The 17,705-nt window shown below is 36.9% G+C and overlaps 1 protein-coding gene across 1 annotated transcript in view; it reads left to right on the top strand.

Moving 5' to 3' along the window:
* The first annotated feature begins 2,575 nt into the window (after positions 1–2,575).
* Positions 2,576–17,705, top strand: part of LOC120782431 — a 73,233-nt gene continuing 58,103 nt past the window's right edge. The window contains exons 1-2 of the mRNA XM_040114714.1: positions 2,576–3,534; positions 13,625–14,011. Coding sequence (XP_039970648.1) covers positions 13,942–14,011 — 70 coding nt within the window. The 5' untranslated portion in view covers positions 2,576–3,534; positions 13,625–13,941. The remainder of the gene's footprint in view (positions 3,535–13,624; positions 14,012–17,705) is intronic.

The following is a 17,705-nucleotide window of genomic DNA, read 5'->3' as shown; positions in this document are numbered from 1 at the left end:
TTTGCTTTTGAAACAAAAGCACATGTTGAACGAAAAGGAGACGCTATTTTCTACGAACATAATTAAAAAAAAAAAATAAAGAACCAACAACAAAAAAACCACCAAAAATCTATTCAGAGAACAATTTTAAGCTTTGATGGATCTTATATTTAGCATCGCAGTGTTTTCGTAAGTTCACACAGATGAGTATTGATTCTACAATCCTGTGCAGTATGACTGAAGACCATCTGATCTTATATCATTTTAGGCTCATAATGTGGAAAATAAACAATGGCTTACACCTATACTACACGTATGCATATATATTTAACACATAAGCTGATCTCTTTGCCATAAATATTGTTATCACAAAGGGAAAATCAACTAGTATAATATAGAAATATATGTGCCTTGCACAAACAAATACAAACACATCTAAACTTGAAGCCTTTTCGGCACACGTGCGGCAATAGTGAACCATACAACTATCCCAGGCAATCGAAGTTATAGCAAAATCACGCTCAGTTTTATTTTGATGGTATTTATTGATGTTTGCTTTACTCTTCGCTTTATTGCGTGCCGTTACTTAAATGCTTCGAATAAATTGAGATGAAAGTCGGGCTGCATACTAAAGTTTTTCGTGCAAAAATATGCAAAATGTAAACGGAATTTAATAATGAATATTCAAAGACACTTGTACTTTGATAATTTTGTACCTTTAGATTTATACGCATTTTAGAATAATCGGAGCCATTAGGTGGAATTAAATCAAGTGCAATAGCGAGCAGAAGCATGTAACGTTATAAAAGATATAAAAATGTGTTTTCGACTCGTTATTTGCCTATAGACACATACTATATATGTATTTATAAGCACTCTAATAAATTTCCGATAGCAGATAAAAAAATGTGATTCGTTTTGCAAAATTTTAGATTCGCTTCATCTCATAGATGTTCCACAGAATGGCCTCTTGAAACGGTATCTGGCATTAAGAATTTTTTTTTTGCTTAAAACTGTCTCAAGTCCAAAAAACAAACAAATATAATATATAAAATATTGAGAAGTAACTGCGACCATACCACGTCAAGGGGTTTTCTTAAGAAAATTGGACCCGACAGCTTACCGAGTTGAGCCAAGGGTCGTAAGGAATTGACGTGTGATAATGCTAAACAAAAACAAAAACCAACTACAGACACAACAAGGCAACAAACAAGGACAACGAGCATGGTCAACGAGAAGGACAACAGAATCAGCGCAGCTGCAGGTAAGGGAGGGCAAGGAGCTAAGCGGAAGTTTAGAGGAGCGGGCGCTATTTGAGAAGCATGCTAGAGAGGACGACGACGCCATGCCCTCATACAGCGGCGCTCTGCAGGCAAAATCGACTGCGGCCGCTGATGAAGTTGCGAGCACATTCCCCCTCTTTCAGCGGCTGGGCACGATGAACCTCACAGGAAGGGCATGAGTGGAGCCAGCCTGAAGTGGTGCCTGCGGCATCTCCGTGAGGGGAAGACTACTGAGGTGGCGGAGGTTCTAGCCAGGAGCAGAGCCAGGGGTAGTGGTGAATCCCCCGCAAAGGAGCGTGGCAAACCGCGTCTTGCCGCGACCCCGACTTTAAGGCTAGCTTCCTGCTGATCCAAGAGCCTTGGGTCTACAAAGGAGAGATTCCAATAAGGTAGTCTGAGATCTCTCTAGCGAGAGACCTAGAACTTGTGTAGTAGTCAGGAACAATATTGACTTCTGCTGCATTTCAGAGTTCCTGACGCAGGATCTGGTGGTGGTGCAAGCCAGGGAATTTGAAGGTACAGACCTTCTCCTGGAATCAGCCTATTTTCCAGGGGAGGAATCTACAGCACACCCAGAGGCTGTGGATAGACTAGTGATGTACTGCAGGAGTTTAAAACAGCATTATTAGCCTAAAAAAAATATTTCAATGAATTTTTTTTAACAATTGCGTTCAAAAAATGGCGAGATAAACTTTAATTGAACAAAAACAGTGTTGCGACAAAACTCAAAATGGCTCAAAATGAAATTATTAACTAATATTAGTTCAAGACTTACTCATATTCGTTGTTAAGCGCCAAAAATTATGCCTTGCATAGCGCCAAAGTGTAAAGAGAAACAATAATCAACCAAAGAGTGTATGCTGCTACCAAAAGAGTACTAAAGAGCAGCTAAGAAGAGTGCCTTAATGTACGTAATAGTTAAGTAAATTAAATACAATTGCATAATTAAAGTGTTTTATGGATATACCAAATTTGCACTGAGTACCTTTGAGAGCCACACGCGCTCTAACGAATTGGCTACAGGTCATTTCTTGCTCGCGCTAGCTCCTCTCTGAAAGCTTTGCCATTCACTCCAGCATACTTGACACTACCAAGACACGTGGCTATATTTTGGTATGTTGATATAGCTATTGTGCTGTTCGCCACTAGACACTCTCACCGCTCTTCGTTTGCGCTCGTATCCATGAACTTAATGACGGCGAATAGATGAAATGTATGCCGCGCTTTTCGGTCACGCTGTGACGAGGGTATGCAAACAGCCTGGCATGCGACATTTCTTGAAACAGTTTCAGCACGAAAATCCTTCCGAGAGGATGTTAAAATATTAAAGGCGCGTTCGTTACAGCTAACGGTATATACAACAAATATTGTGTTAATAATGCATTGTGAAAACAAATAAGCAGCATATGCAAAAGTGTGTGCATGAAACACTTCAGTTATAATATATATAAACAAATATTCGTTATAATAAAAAAAAAACAGAAAAAAACAAAACTACAGATATTAAGGTTTGAAGGAAATGTATGTGTATTAGTGATGTTGCAACTATTTGCAAGCGAAAATATGTACCTTTAATGTTTCTAAAGGTTTAATTAAATTATTAAATATGTGCTCACCTTTGCCGAATAATAAAAAATATTGCTTTTGAAAAGTAAAACTAGTGAAAAGCGAAAGAAAATAAAATCACAAAAATCGTTTTAGGTAAAGCTAAGTTAAATCGAGCAATCGATGAAAGTGGCGGCTATCTAGCAAGTGTCCATTCTGGCAACAGCCGTTTGGTGTACTCAATTCTTGACGATCCGTTGGATTATACAACATATATGTATGTATGTATGTATTAATGCATGAATATATAACGGTAGTTGCAAAATAAGTTGCATCTGAAGTTATTCGTACATGTGCTGTGAAGTGGTTCAAAGTATTTACATATATACATAAGTGCAAATGTATATGGTGCTAACAGTGTGGTTGTGCAGCCTATCATGTGGAAGATGAATTATGAAAACAAGAGTGATTCACAGAAAATGAGAATTCGATTTGGAAAGTTACTTAACAAGTAATCAGTTTGAATAAAGTGGTGAGATCCAAAATTGCATGTTCGGAAAGTGATACGTTATACTTTAGTTCGACTGACGTATTTAAGGTGTGTGCAAATACTTGGAATACAAAACCAACAAGCAGGTGTACTAGGAAGCCACAAGCTACAGCAAGCGATTTGGTGTCAATCGATAATTAGGTGCAGAACAAATATTTCAGCTATTAAATCAACAATGTAAGCAAATAACGGATACCTTTATCATTTCATGTCATAAAGCAGAGACAAATATTGGTTTAAACCGTAGGCAAGCAATAAATTTTATTTTTATTATTATTTTTCTCTTTTGAATACTTGTATTAATGAAAAGGTAAGTTCTTTGAAGGCATGCTTGAAAACTGGAAGAAATTCGCTGCTCATATACAGAGGTGCAATACATTTTTTATTGAGGTCAAGCCTCTGGTTGCACCGAAGCTAAAATGCTCTTCATAAATAAATACATAAGATTCCATAGAAGAAGTAGGTTTTGTAAGTTCAGTTAGTCTGACAGCTGTATGCTATATGTAGATGGGCTCACTATTTCACCAATTTTTACGGGGATTGTTCTGTTGCTTAGGCGATAAGTCGTGCAATATTTCGTGAAGATACGTCATCAAATAAGAAAGTTGTCCACATAAGGATATGTTTTTGATTGTTCAGTTTTTTTGGCAAGTAAATGTAATAAGTGTCCCATCTGAAAAATAAGTTCGGAGGTTGTAGTGCTGCCTTGGCAAATAATCTATGCCAAATTTCTTGAAGATAACTTCTCAAACAAAAATTGTTGCACACTTTACAGAACTTGGTTTTGATTGTTCAGTTTCTATGGCAAATATAGTCTATAGTGTTTCGTTAACGGCGCCTCCGACAAGCGAGCAGCTTCTTGTTGAGAAACAAACGTGTGCAAAATTTCAAACCTACATTTCAAAATTTGAGAGACTAGTTCGCGTATATACATTTCGTATATTGCCTTTTATATTTTGGATTTGGCAACCCTAGTGTTGCAATCTGGCAACTTACAACTGTATCATAAATTTTGGCTTTTTTGTTGTTATGCATCCACAGAACAGCGCTCGTTGTTTGAGTTGTTTGCAGTAACTTAAAATATTCATCTCTGCCAAAAATTTAAATTAAATCACAAACATTTTCGCGCGATTGTTTTTTATAACAGCAACTGCGCAAAGCTGAACTCAGTTAAGTTTTGAGCGATTATGCTCAATCAAGTACCAGTGTTTATCGATTGCAGAGTGGATTCAATTGAGGTTGTAGATCACTTCAATGCCATTCTCGTATAGGCTAAGGTTAGGTTAGGTTAGATGAGTGATCCAAGATCGCACGCGGACTGCTATGTATATTCTATTAGAACTATAAATTAGCAAAACGCTTTTTAGCCAATACAAATTTGCACAGGCGTTTAATTTCTATTCCCGCCAGCTCTTAAGTCTTCACCTCCCAAACGCGGAACAGTCAAGAAGGAAGTGTTGAATTGTTTCCACCTCATCTTGTTTCATAAAGCTTCTGCAGATGGCGTCTGATGTCATTCCCAGTGTTACTGCATGGACGCGAATAGGGCAATGGCCTGTTGAAAGCCCAAAACCTAGGGAGACGCTAGTTTTACTGAGTGCAAGGAGATCACTATATCTCTTGGAATCGATTTTCTGTCAAAAGGCTTTTGCAACAGCGTATGTATCGAAGATGGCCCAGCGCTGACCAAGCTTCCGGAAGCCCAGCTGTTTAGTAGTAGAGAAATTTATAGGTCTTTCAAAAGCATTTGTTATTCGCGATTGATGCTGTGCGTATGCTGCGAGTACCAGATCGTCATGTGACCTGCCGTGAGATTAAGGCAACTATAGGATTAGCGGGTCATGCATACATGAAAAACTGCATGAACATTTGACTAAAAAAAAAATTTGCTCAAGTTGGATCGCACACAATTTGTCAATCGCTAAAAAAAGGGTCGTGTCGATTGATCGAGATAAATGTCAATAAAATGTTAACAGGTGATGAATCGTGGACTTACGTATAAGTGTTGTCATATGAGCCGAATATAAAAAAAGTTGTTCACGCACGCAGCACTTCCCAAAAAATGGTCGCCTGTTTTTCTTGCAAGAAATCTAAAAAACCAACCGCCAAAAACAGATCACTCACATACACTGAAATAACTGCATTTTTGAGCACTCAACACTTTGAAGTTCTGAATCATACACCATATAGTCCTGACTTGCACCAAACGACTTCTTTTTATACCCGTTCTTAAAAAATGAATTAGAAGTCAGCGTTTCTCGACGTTCTTGAAGCGTCGTTTGATACGTTCAGAATGCATTCTTTGGAGATATCTCAATCAGAGTGACAAAAGTGCTTCGACAATTGGTTCAAACGAATACAAAAGTGCATACAACTTAATGGAGAATATTCTGAAAAATATTAAAGCGATACGATGACTAAAATTCGTTTCTGTTCTCGAATCTCGAAATAAAATCTTCTGCATTCCTCGTTTACATATTTTTTATAGGGATATAAGCAAATCTCTGCTGGTTTTGATACACAATTTTACAAATTCACTCCTCATTTTCGCTCGTACATATTTTGAAGCTTCATTGAACTAGCCACAATATGTTGCCAACCTAACCTCAAATCAATGAAAGGTTATTTATAGACAGTTCGACACAGTAAAGGCTCTTTAAGTGTAAATGTACAAACAATAAAGTATATGTACATAAATATACTGTGACAATGTGTTCATCAATATTTATTTTGTCGCGCTCAAAGTAGTCATCACTAGATATCAAAAAATTCCTTGAAATACTTTCCAAAAACACTTTTTGGGGTGGCCTTCAGCTCCTTCATCTGTACGATCGACTGAAAGCGGGTTCCAAGGAGCGGTAATTTCAGTTTGAAGAATAAGAAAATATCACACGAAGCCAAGTCTGGTGAATACAGTGGTTGCTCGATGGTATCCATGAATTGTTCTTTCACAATTTCGGCCATTTTTCACAGATTTTGTTACGCAAACTCCTCAACATAATAATCATATTGACCGTCTGTCCCTCTGAAACAAATTCATAATGCACCAAACAACGAATATAGAAAAGAACAATGAGCATCACCTGAATTTTTGAACGGCTTTCGTTTTTCCCTCTATTTCCATGAGTGTTGACTTGTTTACATGTCAAACTCATAAACTCATGTCTCGTCGGCAGTTGAAATGCTCTCTGAGAATGTAAGGTCGGAAATCGCACGCTTAAGCATGTTCAAAAAGACCTTATTACGGAACTCTTTTTGAAAAATATTCAGCTTTATCGGGACGATTCGAGTAAAAACGCGTTTCATACAAAAATATTCATCAAAATCTTACATATGCACTCCCGAGAGCTGTCGAGCTTTTTTGTCATTTCTCTAACGTTTGCCTGATGATTTTCAGTCACCATATTCTTAACTTTTTTAATATGTCTTCAAGGAGCACTCGACCGTCTTTGAAGGCTTTGTCTCACTCGTAAGCTTGTGATTTTGATATAACTGAATCACCGTGAGCCTTTTCCAGCAGTCGTAATGATTGCGCATACGAAATTTGGTTAGAAATATTAAATTTATAAAAAAAAACTTTTGTTCCATATTTTTATCCAAAGTAAAAATGGCAACTTAGTACTAATGTGTACCGACTTAAGCAGCTGCTCTAAGCAAACTGGTCCACAGATCGACTCATATTTGGCGTACTAATTAAAAACAGTCCAGCTTATTAAAAAAATATAAAAAAAAATGTGAATTTAATTTTTTTTAAATTTTTAAAAAATGTATTAACAAAAATGTTTTTTTTGCAAAATCATTTACCCGGTGAATTTTTTACAATTTCCGGTTGCTTTTTTGTGACAATGTTATAAATATATTACATTATATTGTATTAATTGCAAACAAAATTAGACCACCATTAATCATTGGGGCGTGTGTGCTTACAGTTATATAAGCGCTTGACAATTACTTTGTTTTGACTTTTCTAATCAAGTAATGATACTACTTCCACCACTTTTGATGCTTCTCATCAGAAAAAACTATGTCCGCTTAGATAGGAAAGGGAAAGTCGAAAGGGAAAGACGCAAGTCAGTTACCTTTGTCGTTAACTTAATGAATTAGCTGAAATTTTCGGATAATAATTTAAATATCTAGATATAGATAAGAAAAATTTATATCGCGTTCCAATATGTCATTTGAAAATAACTGCTTTTAAGAAGGACTAGTGAGCTAAGTTATATTCTGATATTTGCTCGGCTCTTTTGTTAATCTATTGTAAAGGAAATTATATAAGATTTTCCTTAGGGAGTTAAAGCCTTTGAATATAATATTTTTCTGAAGGGTGAGTGTAGCTATCGAATTTCATGCAATTTTACGCTACATCATGATATGCAAAAATAAATATTTACACTCAGTTTAATTAGTTTTGTTTTTGGAGACTTGAAGAATAGCTTTTAGGGCGTTTCATAGAGATATGTACGATTTTACTCTTTTCAGAGATGAGAACTGAACTTAAAAATAAGTGTGATGACTTTCTCGCAATTTATTTTTGATAAGGCTTTTGTCTACATTAAGCAATCAGTTGGTCTGAAGATTCTAGTTTCAGTGACAAACTGAACTGATTCTATGATACTCTGTAGTGAAAACTTATAGCGGAATTAATTACAATTGATATTTCCTTATTTCCATAGATTTCACAGTGTTTAAGCACTCTCATTAGTCAAACAACCTAAAAAATATCTTGTCAATCACATATTTCTGTTATAAACTCACCTATTGGAAAGAAGGAACTCCATTATTTGTAAAAAGTATGTAATTCTACAGATTTATGGAAATAATTGGAAAAATTACGAGGTTTTCCGTTAAATATGGTGGGTGATTTCAACTCTCGAATTGAGCCCCGTGCAACTGATATAAAAGAGAAATGGTAAAGTCATAGCTTTACTCCTTCGGTTAAGCAGCAACCGCCTGATACAGCAACAATAACAATACACAACTGGTACTTGAAAACAGACGGTTCGGCTGCGGGTTTAATAGGGTGTAATATTTGCGCAGTTTCTATGGAATTTTGCGCATTGTAAGTGTTAATGAGTGAAAAGTATCCTCCAACTGCAACAGTTGTTGAGCATTTTCGCAAATCTTCATGCACAATTCGCCGTTCGCCTTTTGCTATTCTTTTTTCTCATTTTCATTTCGTGTTATTATTTTTGCCAACGTCGTTTTCACCCCTGGCACATATTTTATAACACAAATAAAAGACGGCGGAGAGAATACGAAACTTCCAATGCAGAAAATAGAGCGAAATAAGATACTGTAATGCAAAATATAGTAAAGAAATAAATAAAAGCTAAAGTGAGGACAATTTCAGGTCAATCTAAATATAAAGGACCTGTTACTGAAAGTGCCGATGACTGCAGCACTTGTACAAAAACTACAGCTCTGCCACTTGTGCACTGCTGAGCAGGTCAAGTAGCACGATGAGATAGTTTCATAGTTGGGTAGTATTAAGAAGGAAATGCAACTACTAACAAAAAAGAAAAAAAAACAAGCAAAATGCTTAGGGCGATGAATGCGATGTTGCCTTGAGTTTAAACATTCGGATTATTGAAGCTGCAGCGATCGATTCGATTTCCTTATTCTCCACTTATTATATCATATTGTCGCTGGAAATTTCTACAGAGTCGCAACGTGCAGCTCACCTTCATTTCAAAATGACAAGCTCGGCGTTATGGCATGCTTATTAATAGTTTTCGAATTGATATCTACAGATTTATGCGCGTGTACTGCATTGCCACTGTTAACTTGTCAAAACAACAACACGGTTAATCCACTCGCCCCACTGCGTGATGCATGCGACACGGCGCTAAAACCACATAGTTGCATTGTGATGACGCTGAGTGTGTTCAGTTTTTTAGTCGAGAGTGTTAGAAGGCAGCTGAAGCGTTTTTAATGACTTTGACGCTCTAACTTCTCGCCGCAGTTTGGCATTATAGCAACACTATTTTGCCGCAGCCTCGCACAACCATCTAAAAAAATCGACGGTATTGTGTGAGTACATTGTACAAAACTGCAACCCTAGGCTCTTAGGCAACCTTGTATAAAGTGGGGCATATCATGCGGTATGATTTTCTTTCTGTTTTTGTCTTCCACTCTCCGTTATTACCGCACTCGTTATTTTCTCTTTTCATGGTTATGAAGTTCAAGCTGTCGAGCAGCTGTTACTTTTGGCGCCTAATGGACCGGTGTTGCAGCATAGTGTATATAGAATGCAAAATACACTGCAACAACAAAAACAAACTAGATTTCTGAATGCAAAGCTTAAAGCAACTACAATTCATGTTGAGAGGGGAGAAGCCCCCTTCCAGCGACTGATGTTGGGGTTAGCAACATTTGTGGCTGCTCGACTGTCTGTAATCGATGTCAATGCCGCCACTTCCAGTGAATGCTCTGTGTCAAGTTTAACGCGAACATTTACAGCAGCAAACGGCGCTTGAAGCGTGCTTCCTGCAATTACTGCTGTAACAGCTGGTTTTGAACTTTGCAATCCAGTGCGCGTTGGCAGAACTTTGTGTTTTCCTAATGTGCAATAAATACATTGCAAGGTTGTGTCGTTTCACAAAATAAAAAAACTTAAAAATTGCATTTTTTACAAAATATTGAAATTCCGTTGGATTTCAGGATTATAAATACAAGCTATCTACAAATTTACAGCAACTTGTTTGTAAACTGAAAGTTTGCCTTGCTTAGTTGAATTTAATTATATCCAATTAAGCATTTATGTAGTTGTCGAATTACAAAGTTTTGACACCATTCTTCCTTTCAACCTCATCAAGCAATGAAATGCACTATTAACCCAATTCTAGCAAGGAGTCTAGCTAATTGACTTAGCTTGACTTTGTCTTTTCGAAGTTGAAATTTAATTTATTTTGCCAGGATGTTATAAACTTTCAGCGAACTGAATAACTTATCAGTAAAAATCGAAAACAGTGAATTGAGAAAAATGTTACTTATACGCCATGTAGGGCGCTTTCCTCGCTGTTTGAATAATATACTAATACATTGAACAGGGTATATTAGGTTTGAGATGTTTGCAACATTCAAAAAAACAACTGTTGGAGATTCTATAATCTATATATAATGTATGCATATATATCCATACATATAAAAGGTTAGCATAACGTTTTGGGCATATCTGTCTTCCTATCCGCTTATCTATCAGCACATACGCTAACTAGTCCTATAGTTTTAGAGATATTAATCTGAAATTTTGCACACGTTCTTAACTCATCAACTGGCAGCTTCTCTGTTAGAACCGCCGTTATCGAAGCAGCATAGCATATAGCTGCCATACAAACTGATCGCTCAAATCCAAGTCCTTGTATGGATTTTTTTTTTATTTCAAAAGATATTTTTTATTTTTTTGAAATTTGGCGTGGATTATTACCTAAAATATTGCTACAATCTCCGAAGAAATTGTTTCATATATAACATATAGCTGCCATACAAATTGCCAGTTTGAAATAAGGTTTTTGTACAAGAATTTGTTTATTTGAAAAATTTTCTTGACGAAATTTGGCATGAAATATTGCTTAAATAACGCTTTAATCTCCGAAAAATTTGTTGAGATCAGGCCATTATAACATCTAGCTACCATAGAAACTAACCTATCAAAATGAAGTTCTTGTATGGAACACTTGCTTAGAGTATCAGAGTTTCGGTGCCAGCGCAGTTAAATATTTTTTTTTGTTTTTGTTTTGCAGTTCGGATAACTTTATCACGATGAATTCTGTCAGTACATATATTACTTTAATGCACTTCACTCTTGATCGTAAGATGGCGTTCGGTTGATTAATTAAGAGTGATTTTTATTTGGAATGAGCAGCCTATGTAAAGCTACTTAAAAGTGCGTAAAATATACTAAAATCTAATGAAATGCCGAGAAGTGCTTTGAGTGATTGCAAATTTCATGTTAACTGCAGACTATTGCGTATTTGTGTTTTTACATGAAACTTGCTACAAACTTAGAAGCAGCAGTTTCTCAGCGATTCAAGACTACAACATACATAGTTTCTCACTGTAAAGAAGGCAGCGTATTTGCGTTCAAATTCGTGTACAGATTTACTTTCCGCGCTAAAAATGCTTACCTAGTAAATATTGGCTCATTATGAAGATACGATTTCGTTCGTGTGCCTTGCAACATTTAAGTGCAGACTTGTGCAATTAAAACAGTATCCACAAGTGCACTGCTACTGGTTTATTATAGAACGTTTTTCAAATTAGCCCTGCCGTAAGCTGAATGCAAGCGCTGTTGAGTGCATGAATTTGTATTTGCTTTCGTTTCGACAGCAAAAGTGAGCCACATGGAGGCAAACATGAGCTCGTACGTAGTTAGTATTGAAATGCATATAATATTGTATGCTATGTGTATGACATACTTACTTGTGCATATCTGATATATGTATGTAAATAAAAGTGAGTGTACCGTCTATTGCCGCTGGTGGCATTGACACGGTCCTCAAGTGAATTGTGCAGCTGGCAAATACATTTTTTTTTATTTTGCTTTTATTTTTATTTTTAAAAATTCACTATAAGAGCAAGCGGCCGTCACATGATTTTCTGTGCGTTGCACTATTTTCCACTCATGCACCAATTTATTTATATACATACATATGTATATATTTTTGTTGCTTTTTGAAGCAGACATTTAAATACTCGTATCATAATGCAACATAAATCTTAATTGCAAATAAGTAACGAAGCAAAGTCAGCAGACAACCGACAGAAATGTGTTTGCTTAAACCCACCCCTCACAAACACACACACGGACATATATATGTATATATTTACGTATACACATGCGTACCTGCTGTTGTGGGGGGATTTGCATAAACGATCCACCAGTGAGTAGCTTAGCGAGACCTTGCATGCTCAACTTTCGCTTTATGCCTACTGTATGCCAACAACAAGCGGCACTGCACTGAATTAAAAATACTTGAGGATCCTTGAAAATGTTGCAATTACTGCAACATTACAATGTGCAACGCAGCACTTGCAACAGTAGTGGCAAACTAAACTTGGGAAACTGAAATACAGTAATCTTACTGCCACACAGTTTATGTACTAATACATATACATATATACATAGGTATACACACATTTATTCACATACATACTGCTTGTTGTGTAGAAGCAGCCATGTGCATAATTCTAAATATGAAGCAAGCAGCCGTCGGTTGCTGGATGTGCTTATTACAGTGTACCACCGCAGTTGCAAACCAAGTTATACCCATGCATACAAGTTTGCACTGCTCACACCACGCTTGCTAGTGCAGTGGCTTTCAGCTTTCTGTTGCTTTCATTGCTTGCCTTCAACCTCAGCGCCGCGTCATTGCTGCCAGTTGTCGGTTAGCAATTGAAATCTCCTTCCACTGCCTACTCCGCCCGCTGGGCTGGCTGTGCTGCGAGGCCAAGTTGTGTGATTATGACTGCCGCAGCGACACATTTACACTTTAACCGGCAACGCATCGGAGGTTAAATACACCGCAACCGACTAGCTCACTTCTGCACAGTCTGAACCCCTTTGGGGCACTTTCCTCCTGCTCACTTTACTGCTGTAGAGGTTCTTGTTTCCGCTTTTATGCCAACGCCTTTTGTCTGGCAACCTCGTCGTAGCTGCGCCTGTTGCAGTCCATTTTATTGTGTTGGCTTTTTTTTGCGAGCCCTTCGCGGTGGATAGGAAATACCTATTGTTTGCATGTGAACGTTTTTCTCATTAAACATCACTCAATCGGCGCGGCTTCCTGTGTGTGTTTGGTCTCGTGTGGCCGCCTCGCCTGCAGTGCATATTCACGTTGTTGCACTCATATACATTTTTATTTTTGTTTTTGTAATTATTTCTTAATTAAAGTGTGCATTTGTTAAAAGGCACAAGTGGAATATGAAATGAAGCGAAGCACTTGCAGTGTCTTAACATTAGAGCGCCAAATTGCATTCTATGTATGGTCATAAAATGATTTCAATGGCTCCACACGCGTCTCCATGTCTCAATAGCGCTCGATAGGGCATGCTTTTGTGACAAAAAGTTGACTTGGCAGATTTTTGATGAGAAGAATTCAATCTGCAGGCAGGTACTGGCAAGCACACTTTACAAATTCCGTTCACGGCGCTTTCAGCTAAATTTCGCTTGTGATTTAATAGAGCTCTCTGCATACCATTGTCTTTAGTACATATGTATGTACATGTTGTTGTTGTCGTTTTTAAAAGCTTTTCCTTTCTATTATTGCAGACTTTTGCATGAAATTAATGAGATTGCCGCACACAGCATACCTAAAATAAAACGCTGCAAACAAATCATCATTCCAATGCCAAATTTTGCTGTCAGTTACACGGGCAGGACAATGTGAAAATATCGACCCATAGGTGAAAGTCAACAATGGCGCAATGACAAGCACGGCTGTTAAAGTGAGCAGAAAAGCGAAAAGTGGTCGCGAGTAAGACTTGCTGCGCTACGTGTATAAGACAAAGGAGAAGTGGCCGTGGCGTGAAGGGCGCCAGTGTTGGTTTTGCGTTACACAAATTGCTGTCGAAAATTAAAAGGCAATCATGCTGATGGATCACTTGCGTCGCTTCGGCTTGCTCTTCAGCACCCATTTGTTGCTGCTGATGCTGCTAGGTAAGTGTGCGTTTGCGAATTGTTTGTCCTACACATGCCTGCATATATTTATAAACCTATTCTGGCGTATACATGTGTACTAGTGTGGGTCGTTTTTTTCTTTACAAGCGCGTATGCTGGAAATTTGCTACGGTTTATTCAAAATAACATTTATTATGGGTCGGAAACCGGTTGCGAAACATAATAATAATGAATAATCGGTTGTATGGCAACCCATCCAAACCTACTGATTTCGACAAATTATCAATAGCTACGTATTAATTTTCGAAAATCTCAAAAATTGGCGGAACAGTTTCTAACCCCTAAAAAATACGCCTTAAAAAGCGCTGACTTGAAACCGGTTTTAGACCAAAGGTGTCTTGCAAAAAGTTCTTCAGAATAAACTGTAGAACACTTATCGCAAACGCGACTTTTCCGTGTTTTTTTGTTTTAGATTTCTTTTATCGACCCGCTCTAATACACATGCCTATAATTATAAACTAATGCTTGTGTATTCATGTTTACACACATACTTCGTAAATATCCAGTGTTGAACTAAAAGTGTTTCATTTCTGTTGCAGTTGATTTTAATAAATGTTATGAGATATTTCCGAACTCACAAACTCCTACGGTGCAAATTAATTTTGAATAAATCTTTGACGCAATAATAGTCCAATTGTACTATTCGTAAATGTATTTAATTAAGTTCAGATTTCAGGCCACTTTCAACTGTTCTCAAATTTCAAACAAGCAGTGCTTCTATGACATTAATTAAAATTTATATGTCAAAGTTTTGCCCAAATACGAATTATTCAACAGAAATTATTTATATCTGTATTCTTTGGCTTCCAGGAATTGTTTTAGGAAAATTCAATGTCTTTGAGCAGAGAAATAAAAATTGCATAACTTCATGCAGAGACCGATTGATTCAATTCTATTGTAAAGGAATATTTCAAGCTTTTCACGTTTATGCACAAACCCAAATTACATGCAACAGCAATTATTTAATTATTGAATATATTCGGTGTTAATAGTATTTGAGCATTTAAAGTCATATCAAATTGCTTGAGTCATATTTCAGCATTACATGCAATTTTTTTCAAGAAATTCACATAAATATTTTATTCCTCGAATCATCATGTTACTCACGCACATTCGCACCGACTTATCCCGCATTGCTATACACGCCCTCCGCTTTTTATAAAGGAATAATTATGTTAATTTCGCTGTGGTGTAAGGTAATGACACTGCCAGTCGGGCACCAAATCGTCAGCTGGGTGTCAATGGCCGCGGTGTGTGCGTATCCAGTGCGCTTTGAGTTGGGCCAGCCAGCCAGCTCCCGCCATTCGCCGCTTTGATGTAATATTTTATCAGATAATTTCTGTTGCTTTCACTTAAATTCGCTGCTTGCGTTTAACGTATAGTCGAAACACTATAATTTGCTAAATTATTTCCTTTTCTTTTATTGCCCACGGTATTTTTAGATATTTTTGGCGTGCGTGCTGTTGATTTGCCGAAATTAACACCGGCTTCAGTCTGTATTCAAATTGTCGACATTGCACGGCAAATTTCAGTTAAGCGTGCAATTGGGAAAAGAGAATTTCGAGAACTATTAAAGGGAACTATTAAAGGGAGTGGCGTAAGCCGTTGCGAGTGGAAAATATGCAGCCGTCTGTTTCAGAGCTGAAAAAATGTGCTGGTTTTAATTTTTATTAATATTATTTTTAGCTGGTTTTTGTTGTTTTTAATTATACTTTCCAGAATTTAGTTTGCTCGTTATTACTCTCTTTGGTCTTGCTATTAAATCTATGAAAATATTTTTATGAGTTTATTACTTAAGTATTTATTTAGGCATTTTGCTAATATTAACTGAATAAATGCTAATTTTTAACTGAATAAATTCATTTAGTGTTATGATTTGGTTAACGTGAAACAATTGTTGGAAGGTAAAAACCGTAAAATTAAATTTAGTTGATTCTATGCTGAAATGCATAAAACATTTTCAAGCATATTTACGACATAAGTAATATTAATTACCAGCACCCAGTAAATTTGCAATTGTATGATGGCAAATTGTTTCATGCATTAAGCAAGCTCTAATTTTTCACAGTAAAGAAACAAAATAAAAGTGTCAATCATATTTTTTGTATAAACGCTGAATTTCTGTTTCATTCTATTTGTAAATTTCACTTTTTACGGGCGTAAACCCTTACCACTCTCTGGTGGCGGCACACGCCGGCAGAATGGAGCTGACAGATTGAGAAGACTGCAGGAAATGTTTAGAGCAGTGCATCAGAGAAACAGTGGAGCATCTCTTGTGTACTTGTCCCGCATTGGCAAGACCACGCTGTAAGCATCTGGGGTTCCCGCGGTATGATACTCAGAAGGAGGTATCGATAGTGAGGCCGCAGAGTCTGTTAGAATTCGCGTCAAGCTCAAGCATCCTAAAGGATGACTACTTCTCTTGGACCTAGGAACTGAACTCCATCCGGTAACGCAAAGGACCAAAACTACCAGATTAACCTAACATAAACCCCTGAGTATAATGTTGCAAAAAATTTATTTATTATATCAATACATTTGCGGGTAGAAACTGAAATCAATATTCCATCCTGAATGAAAACATCTTCAGCCCATTTAGCGAATTTTGGCTTGTTCAGTGTCGCCTGCTTTTTGGAGCGACATGTCCGACCGTTTTGGCATCATGTTCATAAACTCACGTCTCCACACTAATAAGGAAGCATTCGATGAGTGCAAGGTTCTCAGTTACGTTGTCAGCCATTTCCCTTACAACCTTTGTCCGTTGAAATTTTTGCATAACACTCAGGTATTTTGGTACTAGCCTAGCTTTTACCCGCTTCATACCCAAAACAATAACCAAAATGTATTGAGTCAATCGATATAAGACTTTGAAATCCTCTCTTATGTCAATATGAGAATTTTAAGCACATTTTCTGTAATTTCTCCGATTTTAAAGTTATTAGTCGAGTTGGAGGGAAGCCTCGCATTCGTATGACATCACAACTTTCAGTGAAAGCCACTAAAATGCTAATACGAGCTTCTGCAATACTCTCAATGATACCATAGCTGTGATTCTAATCGAAAACAAAATTTTAAATTTTCTCTCTTTTAATTTTTTTTCCATGGTAAAAATTGCCAAAAACACTTTCAGCGTCGCATTCAAAGACACACTAATAGATGTATGGAGTGCAAGCTCGACATGAACATTGAAAAGTGTGGCACCAACAAAGCAAAATTTTGTGTATCTATAATCTAGTACGCGGTCAATTTGATCATACCTGCTGTTCATAAAAAAATTTGTATCAATATTTTAGGAAAAATGTGTTTTTCCAAAGACCAGTCCGAGTCAGAAGTGATCATACCATCTGACCTGTACTTTGCTGCACTGATTACTTCTGCTTGCAGACTACAGTTACAAACTGGAAATTGAAAATTTATCTCATATATTTTAAGTAAGAGCCTATTCGGAAAACTATTCAGTCATAATTCTAAAATATTATATGCAAGTATGTTACAAAACCGCCTTGCTATTGTTGCTCACTATAGAAAAATGAATGCAGTAAAAGCTTCGAGGCCCATATGTATCAATAAGTCAGAAGTGCATAGCAAATCTAAACACCATCAGACAACAACGCTTCTTATTTATTATAAAATTAGATTTTATTGCTGGAAAGTTTCAACATAAAGAAACATA

Source organism: Bactrocera tryoni, chromosome 1 (genome assembly GCF_016617805.1).
Source record: "Bactrocera tryoni isolate S06 chromosome 1, CSIRO_BtryS06_freeze2, whole genome shotgun sequence".
NCBI lineage: Eukaryota > Metazoa > Arthropoda > Insecta > Diptera > Tephritidae > Bactrocera > Bactrocera tryoni.
The sequence above is the reverse complement of the archived record's forward strand: the minus strand, read 5'-3'. Positions and strand labels throughout refer to the sequence as shown.